The sequence below is a fragment of the Pleurodeles waltl genome, chromosome 4_2 (genome assembly GCF_031143425.1).
Source record: "Pleurodeles waltl isolate 20211129_DDA chromosome 4_2, aPleWal1.hap1.20221129, whole genome shotgun sequence".
NCBI lineage: Eukaryota > Metazoa > Chordata > Amphibia > Caudata > Salamandridae > Pleurodeles > Pleurodeles waltl.
In genome coordinates this window covers 329,407,215-329,419,631 of record NC_090443.1, presented here as the reverse complement: position 1 = coordinate 329,419,631, position 12,417 = coordinate 329,407,215, and the positions used below count along the sequence as shown (strand labels likewise).

Sequence of the window (12,417 nt, the reverse complement as noted above, 5' to 3'; positions counted from 1 at the left end):
GTTGTGGGGGGTGAAGGAGGGGTTACTCTGAGGGGCTGAAGATACAGGCTGTGAGGGATTGAGGTGCTGGACTCTGGAGGGCTGAGGATACAGGCAGAGGTTATCGGGTGGTAATGATTAAGTTTACACGGTGTGTGGGGGGATGAGGTTACGGACTGGGAGGTACTGAGATTAAAGTCTGTGAAGGCCTGAGATGAGGTAATATGGCCGACTAAGATTAGAATATGTGAATGAAGTTCAGGGGTGAGGGACTAGGGAGGACTTTGGAGAGGGTTTGAAGTTAGAGAATCTGATGAATTGAGGTTTGGGAGATTAATTTTGATTTGGAGTTTTGTGGAACTGCATGGGATTAAGAAAGGAGAAAGGTAGACTAGGAAGGTGGGGGAGGGGGAGGCCAATATGTAAAAGGCTGAGTTTAGGGCTGAGAAAGGGTTGGCTAAAGGCATATGGGGACATATTTTGGAAAACTAAGAGGTCTTATCAGTACATGATCTGTTTGTTTTGACCGACGGAAAGCACACCCTCTCACCCTGTCACGGAAGTAGATTTTTATTCAGTGGTCCTTGCACGGCTATGTACAACATATCATATACAATCAGGCAACAGGAACGTGGCTGCTTGCGTTCTCTTGCCCAACCCCATGCCCCTTTCCGCCACCAGGATCCTCCTGGTCCTCCTCTTCTAGCTGATCTTCATTTAGAGGCCGTCTATTCTGCTATTCTGTGTTGGTTGTAGACAAGAGGGCCTTGATGTAAGTATTGGGCTTTCTGCCTTGGGGGGGTGTGTTGGAAGTCCTTGATCCATAGATATTTGCAGAGCAAAAGGGAGACCCAACCTAGAATTTGCTTTGACTTGCCATCTTTTTGGCCTGAGTAATTGATTACCCCCAAAGAGAAACTGGGAGGCTTACAAAATGGCGAAAGGGAAATCAAGATAGATTTCAAATTGGCGGTTGGACTGTTGGCAGTGGCAGCCATATGCTAAATGTAGGTCTGAAATGTGACTGCCCCGACACGCAATGTGACTTCTGGCAGATTGGAGACTCTGGCCACAGTGGCAACTTTGCCAAACCCATTCAGCCAGTCAGCCTGTCTGAGCTGTACAAGCACTCTATTGCCACCGTTTCTTTCTATGCCACCTTCTCAGAAGCAGACACACTTCTTCTGTTGTCATTCAGTCTCAAAAATAAAGTGCAAATTTGACCTGAATTCCCCTCACTATCACTTTTGCGCCTTCTTCTGTCTCGTAGGGCTGGGTGCCCTTAAATTGGAAGCAGGCATACTTTTATCCCCATAACCAAGGGTAACCCAGTGCAAAATTATCCCAGATACAGAAATGGACTATTCCTGAAATCCAGGCTGATTGTATGTGCAAATTAGACTGCCTGTGCACCCACCACCATTTTTCCAAAAGGTTCAGGTCAAGTTAGGTCCTGGGAACATGCTTGGTCCCCTCAAAGTTTCTGTTAAGGGGAAAGTCTTGCTAAATGGCGGATTCTCGTCGGTAAGAGATGTTATCCAACGGGATGGAAACTTGTAGTCGGTCTAATTCCATGTGGCTGCCAAGCTCTAGTGCCCGCCGCAGATCATCATTCTGGGAGGTAGCCGCCCCAGCCTCCTCTTCCTCTTCCTCATCCTGACTCAGGAGCGCCAGCTCGTTCTCATAGCAGAATGCACTGGGTGAGGGCAGGACAGTGATCTTGCTTTCCTGTAGCTCACGAGCGCTGCAGACCGGCGTGTTTGGCACCTCATATGTCTTGTGGAAGCGTGAGTAGTCTACCTTGTAGTGGCTCTTCTCCTCAAAGACCACAGGCTCGAAGCGGTGTCCCCACCGGATTTCGCTGGCTAGGTAAGAACTACGGGCCTGCGTGGTCATGGCAGTGGCCTCTACCATACCCTCCAGTATGACCACAATCTCGAAGTCCTGGCCCTGCAGGGCATCACGGCTCACACTGTAAAGGGGGCTCTCCTCATCGATCTCGTGAACAATGATGATGGGCGAGACTAAGAAGATGCGGTCAAGGCCAATGTCGTAGCCCACATTGAGGTCTCGCTGGTTCACCGGTAGGTACTCACCCTCAGCAGTTACATGTGGGCGGATGAGCTGGGCTCGCACATGGGCCTCCACAATGTGGCTCTTGCGCAGATTGCCCACCCGCCACATCAGGCAAAGTTTGCCATCACGCATGGCCACCACAGCATGGTGGCTAAAGAGCAGCGTCTGGGCTCGCTTCTTGGGCCGTGCCATCTTGGCCATGATGGTGCCAATCATGAAAGAGTCAATGACACAGCCAAGGATGGACTGGGCGATTACGGCCAGGATGGAGAGAGGGCACTCCTCTGTCACATAACGGAAGCCGTAGCCTATGGTCGTCTGGGTTTCCACTGAGAAGAGGAAGGCCTCCACAAAGCTGTTGACGTGCATGACACAGGGCTTGGGTAAGCCGCCACCTCCAGCCATGTCGCCATGTAGGAAAGCAATACACCAGAAAAGGAAGCCAAAGAAGAGCCAGGAAGCCAAGAAAGCGGCAGAGAAGAGAAGCAACATGTAGCGCCAGCGCGTGTCCACACAAGTGGTGAAGATGTCGGCTATGTACCGCTGGGACTTGTTGCTTAAGTTGGCAAAGTAGACGTTGCACTGACCGTTCTTCTTGACAAAGCGGTTGCGCCGAGAGCGGTGGCCAGATGAAGACGGGTGTCCGTTCCAGTAGCCGTTGGTGTCTAAGGTGGAGATCTGCAGGCCTTGCTCATCTGTCGAAACAATGCTGTACCTGGAGGAGGGGTGACAAAAAAGAGAGAGAGAGAGATGGTCAAGAGTGGGATGGATAATAAGCACTACAAATGGATACAGACTTAGGGAAGATGGGACACTCCTAGGGGTTCAGGAGGAAACTCACACTGAGGTAACTGCTCAGGGGATCCTACATTGACAGGGCATAACTGGAGAGAAGCTCACACTGGCAAAGCACTGCTTCAGGAATCTGAAACTGATAGAGCCCAGCTGAGATTAAACTCACACTGTTGGCACTCTTGGAGCGAGCTTACACTGAAAAGAAAAAGCACTAGCGTCTCTAGAGGGAGGCCAGATGGGCCTCGTGATCCAACTGCCTTTTGCCATAGCCCCCATTACTTATGCCCCACCACCAAAGCTGCTGAGCATATCAGGATTCAACAGACTCCACACACACACAAACACACACACACACATATATATATGCTATAGAATGCCATACTGCTGGAGCCCAACATCGCTATATGAGGCCCACTTGTTGGGGGTTTTATAGCACCAACAGGGCACTGCTAAAGGAAGTCCATACTGCTGGAGCCTGGATGCAGTGACATGAAATTACTGAAGGAAGCTTTCACTGCCAGAGGAAGCCCCCACTGCTGCTGATTAAGAAAAATGTGCACTACTTGAGTCCTGTAACAATGGCTGCTCACTGCTCCGAGGAAGCTCACACGGCTGGAAGAAATCACGTGGACTGGTGAAAGCTCCCAAATTGCTCTGTTGAAGTAATACCAAGCCAAGAGCACTCACACTCAAAGGCCACTGTAGGACAAAATGTACACTGCCGGGGCACAGCTACAGAAACTCACAGTCACAAGGCACTGCTGTGGAAAATCACACTGAGGGCGCTACAGGAGGAAAGTAACGCTGTTGAAGATCACATGGGTTTGGGGAATCTCACATTGGGGACACCACTGGAGGACGCTCACATCAAGGACACTGTTTAGAAAATGTACATTGATGCCACCCCTGGAGGAAGTTTACAGTGACGCAACCATGCCAGAATCTTCACTAAAGGCACTGCAGGAGAAGGTTCTGATTGGCAGAACACCGCTGAAGGAAGCTCACACTGACAAGCCACAGTTGGGGGAAGCTCACACTGAAAGGGCGGTGCTGAAATAGAGCTCACACTAGCAGGGCTCTGCTGACAGGGAGATCACACTGAGAGAGCACTGCTGGTATGGAGCTTCACAGAGAAGGCACTGCAGGAGAAGGTTCTAATTGGCAGAACACCGCTGAAGGAAGCTCACATTGACAAGCCAAAGCTGTGGGAAGCTCACACGGAGAGGGCGGTGCTGAAATAGAGCTCACACCGGCAGGGCACTGCTGACAGGGAGATCACACTGAGAGAGCACTGCTGGTATGGAGCTTCACAGTGAAAGCACTGCAGGAGGAGCTTACACTGATAAAACACTGCTGCCGGGAAGCTCACACCTACAGGGCAGAGTTAGATGAAGCTCACCTTGGCAAAGCATTTCAGTGAGGAAGGTCATTCAGATGTGCTGATGGGAGTAAGCACTAACTGAAGGCACTGCTAGAGGAAGCTCACACTGAAAGGGCGGTGCTGAAATAGAGGTCACACTAGCAGGGCTCTGCTGACAGGGAGATCACACTGAGAGAGCACTGCTGGTATGGAGCTTCACAGAGAAGGCACTGCAGGAGAAGGTTCTGATTGGCAGAACACCGCTGAAGGAAGCTCACATTGACAAGCCAAAGCTGTGGGAAGCTCACACTGAGAGGGCGGTGCTGAAATAGAGCTCAGACCGGCAGGGCACTGCTGACAGGGATATCACACTGAGAGAGCACTGCTGGTATGGAGCTTCCACAGAGAAAGCACTGCAGGAGGAGCTTACACTGATAAAACACTGCTGCCGGGAAGCTCACACCTACAGGGCAGAGTTAGATGAAGCTCACATTGGCAAAGCATTTCAGTGAGGAAGGTCCTTCAGATGTGCTGATGGGAGTAAGCACTAACTGAAGGCACTGCTAGAGGAAGCTCACACTGATGTACTGCTGAGAGGACACCCACACTGAGGGCATAGTTGGTGGGCTTACACTAGTGCTCTCCTGAAGGAGGCTCCCAGTGAGGAAACAGGTGAGAGGAAGCTCACACTGACAGAGAATTTCTGGAAGAAGCTCACTCAAAGGGCTCGTACAGAAGCTCTCACTGGCATGGCACTGCTGGAGGAATCTAACTCTGAGGGCACTGTTGTGGAAGCCCACACAAAGAAAACTGACGGAGGAAATTCACACTCAGAGCACTGCACTTTTGGGAGAATCTCACACTTGGAGCCCTCATGGAGAGATCTTACAATGGTATGGCACAGCTGTGGGAGGTCACATAGACCGGATACAGCAAGTGGAATTCAAACAGACAGCAGTGCTAGAGGAAGCTTTGGCTGACAATGCACAGGAGGCAAGAGCTCAAACTGACAGGGCACTGCTACAGGAAGCTCACACCGATATAGCACAGTTGAAATGCAGCCCAAAATGATGGCACAACTAGTGTGAACTTACACCGAAAAGTGAAAGGTAGGCAGAAATATGACTCAAAATGCAAAGCTGAAAGGAGCTTGCTCCTAGAGGACACTGCTAAAGGAAGCTTAACATGGTTCTGAAATCTCACCCAGCTGGAAGAAGCTCACACTGTTGAGGACCTCTGGGACGTTTTGGCTACTTCTTGAAACTTTCAGTCCTGGTAGAGGCTATCACTGTCTGGTCTCGGATACCGGACGGGGCACTGTTTAGGAAATGGTGCAGCACTGGTGACTTACAACAATGGCGGAGCACTGCTTAAAGGAAGTTCACATTGCTGGATGAAATAACTTGGTCTGGAGCTCACATGTGGCCCTCTTGGGTGAATGCCAGACCAAGAAAACTCACAGAGGCATGGCACACGGCAAGTCTTCTTAAAACCGGAAATGGGCTCCAAAGGTCCACTCCCATGTGTTTGTAGCAAAGACAGCATCCGATGCCTTCCAACCCAGGGGAGAAACACCCCATCTACAAACCGGAAGGGACCCACCAAAGCCGAAAGGCCTCACAATCCTAGACAAGGGCACCCCGACTACTGTTCTAATTCCTCTCCAGGCTTCATACACTTGTTCGTTTTTAATTATGCAAATCTCAATGATGTTATTTTACTAGTGAAAATTACACTAGATGTATTGTCATTATAACCTTTTTTGGCTTTTGTGACTTAAAATGCACCCCATCATTATGGATCGCAACAGGTTTTTGCTTCAGAGGTAGTGGAGCAATATTAATAGTGTATATTGTATTGGATTAAAACAAAAGTTTATTCAGAAAGGGAACAGAAAATGTGGAAGCTTTAAAGCTGTAGACTCTAGGGAGCATATTTATACTTTGCGCCGAATGTGCGTCAAAAATTTTGACGCACATTCGGCGCAAACCGTGCACCATACTTAAACTTTGGTGCCCGCGGACGTCAAAATTCCTCTGTGTGCGTAATTTTTTGGATGCGGGAAACTACCTTGCGTTAATGACATGCAAGGTAGGTGTTCCCGCCCAAAAAATTACTTTAAGGCCTGTGAGCCTTATACTCTTGTGTCACTTTGACGCACAGGAGGGGGCGGGCCTTAAATAAACGGCACACAGCCTGATGTGCGCCGTTTTTTAACGCCTGGGTGAGGGTAGGAGTTAAGGGACCTGTGGGCTCACTTTCATGGTCTCTGACCATGCAAGGAGTCCAGAAGTGCCCTTCCCTGCCCCCAGGGACACCCCCTGCCACCCTCGCCCACCCCAGGAGGACACCCATGGATGGGGGGACCCATCCTAGGTAAGTACAGGTAAGTTGAGGTAAGTATTTTTTTTTTCTTTTTTTAAAGTGGCATAGCAGGGCCTAATTTAAGCCCCCCTACATGCCACTGTGCCCAATGACCATGCCCAGGGGACAGAAGTCCCCTGGGCATGGCCATTGGGCAAGGGGGCATGACTCCTGTCTTTGCCAAGACAGGAGTCATTTCAATGGGGGTTGTGCATCAAAAAATGGCGCAAGTCCGGTTTGAGGCATGTTTTTTGCCTCAAACCTGACTTGCACCATTTTTTGATACACAACCCCCATTTTCCCCTACGCCGGCGCTGCCTGGTTTGAGTCATTTTTTTTTACTCTGACCAGTCCGCAGCGCCGGCTAACGTCATTCCTTAAATAAGGCTCCCGCATGGCGCGTAGGAATGGCGTTAGCGGCAGTAAAAAAATTTAGGGCCCATATTTATACTTTTTTTGCGCAGCATTTGTGTTGTTTTTTGACGCAAAATCGGCTCAAATTTACAAAATACAAATGAGGCGCTAAAAAAGTATAAATATGGCCCTAGGTGTTGCAACGCCACGAACTGTGATCTCTGGGGAACTAACTTGACGTAATGTAAAGAGCGACAGGTACTGTCGGTCCTGCTTCCGTTTTATTTATTTATTCATTTGTTATAGTTGTGCAGCGCTCGCACTGAGGCACTGTAGCTTGAAAGCGCTAGGGATGGAGAGTGGAACAGTAACAATGGATAATGGAACAATCATTATAATATTTTACGGATATTCGTCTTAGGGAAGTTACTTCTAGTAAATTTGTTTTCATAACGCCAACTATAATGAACAGTAAGGAGAGTGATTTAGTATGCTGTGGTGTCACTTACCTTAATATCACTTCCTGCCAAGACTCTTTTTTGTTTATGTCCCTTCCTGTGATGTCAGAGCAAATGAAAATTAGAGGTGCGTCATATTTCCCCTTCCTGCACAGGGTCCAGAAACTCCTAGGCCGTCCCTGCTCAGAGGGCAGTGCATGACAAACGTGACACGGCGCACACTGCTACCGGACCTCACTTTGACAAGGCACTGTTGTGGGAAACACACATTAAAGGGGCCCTGATGAAGAAAGATCGCTAGGGGGGTCTCTTGTCTAGAGGGCTGCTGAAGGAATCTGCTATTGATGCTACTAGTGGGGAAGTTCAGAAAAGAAGTGCTGGGGAAGCTCACACTGGCAGTACCCAGATGGCAGTAAGGGCATACAGAAAGGGCACTGCTGGGAGGAAGCTCCCACAGATAAGGCCCCGCAGGAGGAACTAGTGACAGGCACTGCTGCTACGAAGCCCACACCAACAAGGGGCTGTTCGGCCAAGCTCGCACACTGATAAAGCACTTATGTGAAGAAGGTTACACTGAGGGGAACAAGGGCAGTGAAGCTCACACTGACAGGATGGTGTTAGAATAAGGTAACTCATAAATGAGCAGGCACTCATAAAAGAAGCTCACACTCGCAGGGCACTGCTGAAGGAAGCTCACAGGAGGGCACTGTTAGGGGGAAGAGCATACTAAGAACACCATACGAGGCACACCGGAGGAAGCACACAGTGACATCACTGCTGGGGGAAGTCACACTGAGGTTACAAGCTCACACTAAGGGCACTGTTGGAGAAGGCACAGACTGAGGTCACTTATGAGGAAAGCTCACACTGAAAGTACTTCTGCAAGGAAGCTCACATTGCGGATACCCTGTTGAGTCTACCCTGACAGGACACTGCTAGAGGAAGCTCACACTGAGGTCACACCTAGAACAAGGTCACACTAGTACGGCACTTCTGGAAGAAGCTCGCATGAGGGTTTTGTTGGGGGAAGTTTATACTGAGAACACTGGAGGAAGCAAGCAGTGAAAACTGCTGGAGGAGTCAACTGAGGGGACTAGCTCACACAGAGGGCACAGTTGGAGACATCTCACACTGGTTTCACTTCTATGGATAGCTCACACTGAATGCACTGCTGGAGGAAGCTCGCATTGAGGCTACAGGTGACAAGAAGCCCACAGATGAAGTGCACGGGCACCGCTGCAAGGAAGCTCACACTGAAGGCACAGCTGGAGAGCACCCCTTGACAGAGTACTGCTGAATAAAGCTCACTCCGGGAGCACACGCAGAAGCTCACACTAGTAGGGTACTGAGAGGAGAAGATCTCACGGAGGGCTCTGCTGCTGAAAGCTCACACCGAGGGCCCTGCTGGAGGATGTACACACTGATCTGTGATGTTCCAGAAGGTTCCAGCGCGTTCCATTATATAACATTTCACTTGTCAGGGGGCTGTTCTAAAATAACCATCTGTGGCTATGTTTATGTGCGATGGGGGGCTCAGGACCACTCGGTTGCCGCGGCAACCTGCGGGCGTCGCGGCGCGGAAAAAGATGCCGCAGCCTGTAATTTATCCATCAAGCGGGGTGAAGTCAGACTCCCCGGGCCGCGGAGCATCGCCGTGATCCAAAGGGTACCAGCCCGCAAGAGGCAAACTCTCCGACCGCCTCCTTATGGGGTCTTACACGGCTCACTGCACCCAGTCCAGGTCAAGCGGTCATAGGATGACCGATGAGAACTAACGCACTGAGGCTGAAGCATCAGGAACTATCTTCGTCCATCTGTACAGCTCTACACAACTCTCTGTCACCGTGACGTCAGTACCACACAACACTCTGGTGACGTCAGTACCACACAACCATCTGTCACCGTGACGTCAGTACCACACAACACTTTGGTGACGTCAGTAACACACAACCCTCTGTCACCGTGACTTCCCTACACTGACGTTGTGACATCAACAAACCACCGCCGTCCATCCGTGCGTCCCTTCACAACGCCGTCAACGTGACGTCGGTGTGCTGACGCTGTGATGTCATCAAACCAACGAGGTCCCTTCGTGCAACGATAAACAACTCTCTGCGCGTTAGCGTTCAGACACCATTACATCATAAAACCGCCTCCGTCGCTCCTTGCAGTCTCACGCATCCTGCTGTGACGTCAAATGACCTCTCTCATGGGGCGGGTAACACCTGCCATCACGTCAATTCCACACGTGTGAAAAAGTCACTCATCATTCGTGACTGTAATGTGGGGCCCTAGGCCCTCATGCTCGTAAATGAGGTGACGCAGACACGGTGGTAGGGTAGTACTGAACTGGCCTCGGGCACGTGCGCCCGGCCCCTTTTATTGGCAGGGTCACCTGACTGGTGACGCCTGTGTTGGGTGGGTGTAGGTTACAGAAGTAAGACCAGCCCTCAGCAGAGTGGCTGGCAGAAAGACTAGAATGAGTCCAGCTGGGCTCTACATCCCTCCCAAACTTTATTGAGGAACCAAACAAAAGTCCAACCTGTAAAAGAAACAATAACAAAGCACCACAATCAGTCTCTCGGCCTCGAAAAGGCAGACTGCAGAATTGCAGTGGACATGGTGCAGCTGGGAGCACCCGGACACCTCCGCACGAGTCCATAATTTAACCAAGTACAGCTGGGCACGAACACAGTGTGGATGAAGTCCAGATACTTCAGTCTCTTGTCCACGACCTCACAGTTCGCTGGATATTGTCGATCCGGTCCTGCCTGGGCTCATGTGGTCAAAGTCTATTTACAGTTTCTGATGCGAGTGCATCTGGAGCAGTGGGGAGTCCACTGTAGACAGTTCTGGACGGCATTCTGACTCTGGAGATTGTCTACCTCCTAAGACTGCAGATGACGTGACGGCCTGGGGCGCCTGGAAGTCCAGCGGCAGAGCAGCAGCAGTCTTCCCTCTCATGCCAGACCTCCATCAAGCAGGAGTCTCCTCGAGGCCCTTTCGCGGGCTTCTACAGGACTGTGTGGACTGTGCTTGCCTATCTCAGGCCCAGCAAAGACGTCTCAGAGGAACAGCCTACAGGACCACATCCTAGTCTCGCATGGAGCCACAAGGGTTGTTGATGCAGGGTCCGCTTGCTCGAGCCATCCGGATTCAGGTGCTCTGGCCATAGTGCAAAGTCTTCAGGTGACCAGTCTCTCGATATGAGACCTCTGTGCTTCCGGATGCCTGACGTGGAGCTGTCTCAGATGCATTCTCTCTCAGCGATATTCCGCTCTCACAGGAATTTGTTGGAGGCCCTTGTCCCTGGATTGCGGCGGGACTGCGTGGGCTGTGCGGGCCAACGTCGGCCACGCCAAAGGAGTCTCTCTGAACTCCCAACAGGGCCACGTCGTAGTCTTGTGCAACCCCAAGGGTGGATGGTCCAAATGATCTGGTCTGCTCTCACCGGCAGGCGTCTGGTTCACAGAGCTCATGGCAAGTGTTCAGATGATAAGTTTCTACGTTGCCAGACATGCCTTGTCAGCATCGGTTCTTGTTGCTGACTGTCTCCACTCAGGTGGTGCTGTGCTCCTCCTTCGATGATTGGGCGATGCACCTCATCATGATGATGTTTTTCATCGTTTTGCAGATCAAACAGGTGGCGGCGGCTTCGTCAGTGGAAGGACCACTTGATGGACTTAGTGGCCACGGCGGGTCTTGTGTGGCCTGTGCAGTCGGCGTCAGGGATGCCATCACAGCCAAGCAGCCGGTGACAGGTCGGTCGTACTGGGAAGCGTGGGGGACCACCCACATCGCTGTCTTCAGTGACTTCTGCTCACCCCGGTGACTGTCTTGTACTGATGGGTGCCTCCTCATCTGCTCGCACGAGTCCTCAGTTGTGTCACTCTACTTCCTTCCACTTTCACACCTGCGATGGAGTTGATCTGTGGTGTGACCGGTCTGTCACACTCCTCTCCTCATTTCTTGTTGGCATCGTGCCACTCTCTCTTCTCCTTGGTGTGGCGTCGTGCCACAGGTCACATGTTGCGGCACATGGACCTTGCGCTGCACCTCTTGCTGGTACATCTTCCTCTTCGTCCTCGATGTGACGTTGTGCCACAGGTCGCATGCTGCGTCACATGGACCTATCACTGCACCTCCTCTGGTGCATCTTGCTCGGTCGCAGCCTCTCACAGGCTGAGTCCTGCGGGTAGGACATGATCTGCTCTTCAGGCAGACCTCTCCCGATCTGGTCCGTTCCCGGATCCTCTTGGTGGACCTCTCTCTGGCGGGAGGGTCTCCGCTCTCTTCCTCCTTCTTTTCACTCGAGGGCGCCATTCTTGCGCCTCGAGGCTGCGCTGTTACGGCGCTCACTCCTGCCATCTGCTCTGGCAGGGTCGGTCAGTTCAGATGACCTGCTCACTGATGGGCCAACAGTGGCCATCTTCCGTCGCTGTGCGGCCAGCTGACATGGCCTCTTGTCCCGTGCGTTACGTCACGCTCTCGGGTACTCTCTCCATCTTCACGGACATTACCCATGTCGTCCCATTCTCGGGCGCAGCTCTCTGTGCTCGCTGCGCACGTGTCAGTCTCTTTTTTTTTCTGGGCGTCCTGTGGCAACGCCTGGCATGTCCCTTTCTTGTCCTGCGGTGATGACCATCACTGCTGGGACATGTGGCGTTCTTTCGTCGGTGGCGGCGGACGGCCGCCAGAGGCTGCGCAGACCATGCGCGCTCTCTTCGTACCTCACGTGGCACTTGAGTCCGTTTCTCACCGTTGCAGCTTGGCTGGGACAGCTGCAGTCTTCTCCTTCCCTTTTGCAGCGTCGCCCGCGTCGCTTCCTTCTTTCTCGCCGTTTCCGTCTTCTGCGCCGTTTCTGTCCACGGGCGCACTCTGGGTTTGGAGCAGTCACTTTCTGAAGGTGCTGCTGTAAACATGCCTTCATCCAAGCTTCTTTTCCCTTTAAAAACAGAAAAAGGGTGCAATACCAACTCTGGCGACTGGATGCCAGTAGTGCACTTTTTTTTTTTTAGCTTCAAGACAGTC

The 12,417-nt window shown here is 51.5% G+C and overlaps 1 protein-coding gene across 3 annotated transcripts in view; it reads right to left on the bottom strand.

The window, feature by feature from the left end:
- Positions 1 to 534: 534 nt before the first annotated feature.
- Positions 535 to 12,417, bottom strand: part of KCNJ4 (potassium inwardly rectifying channel subfamily J member 4) — a 143,332-nt gene continuing 131,449 nt past the window's right edge. For all 3 annotated transcript variants that reach the window (XM_069231324.1, XM_069231326.1, XM_069231325.1), the window contains exon 3: positions 535 to 2,770. In XM_069231324.1, the coding sequence (XP_069087425.1) occupies positions 1,483 to 2,770 (1,288 nt within the window). In that variant the 3' untranslated portion in view covers positions 535 to 1,482. The remainder of the gene's footprint in view (positions 2,771 to 12,417) is intronic.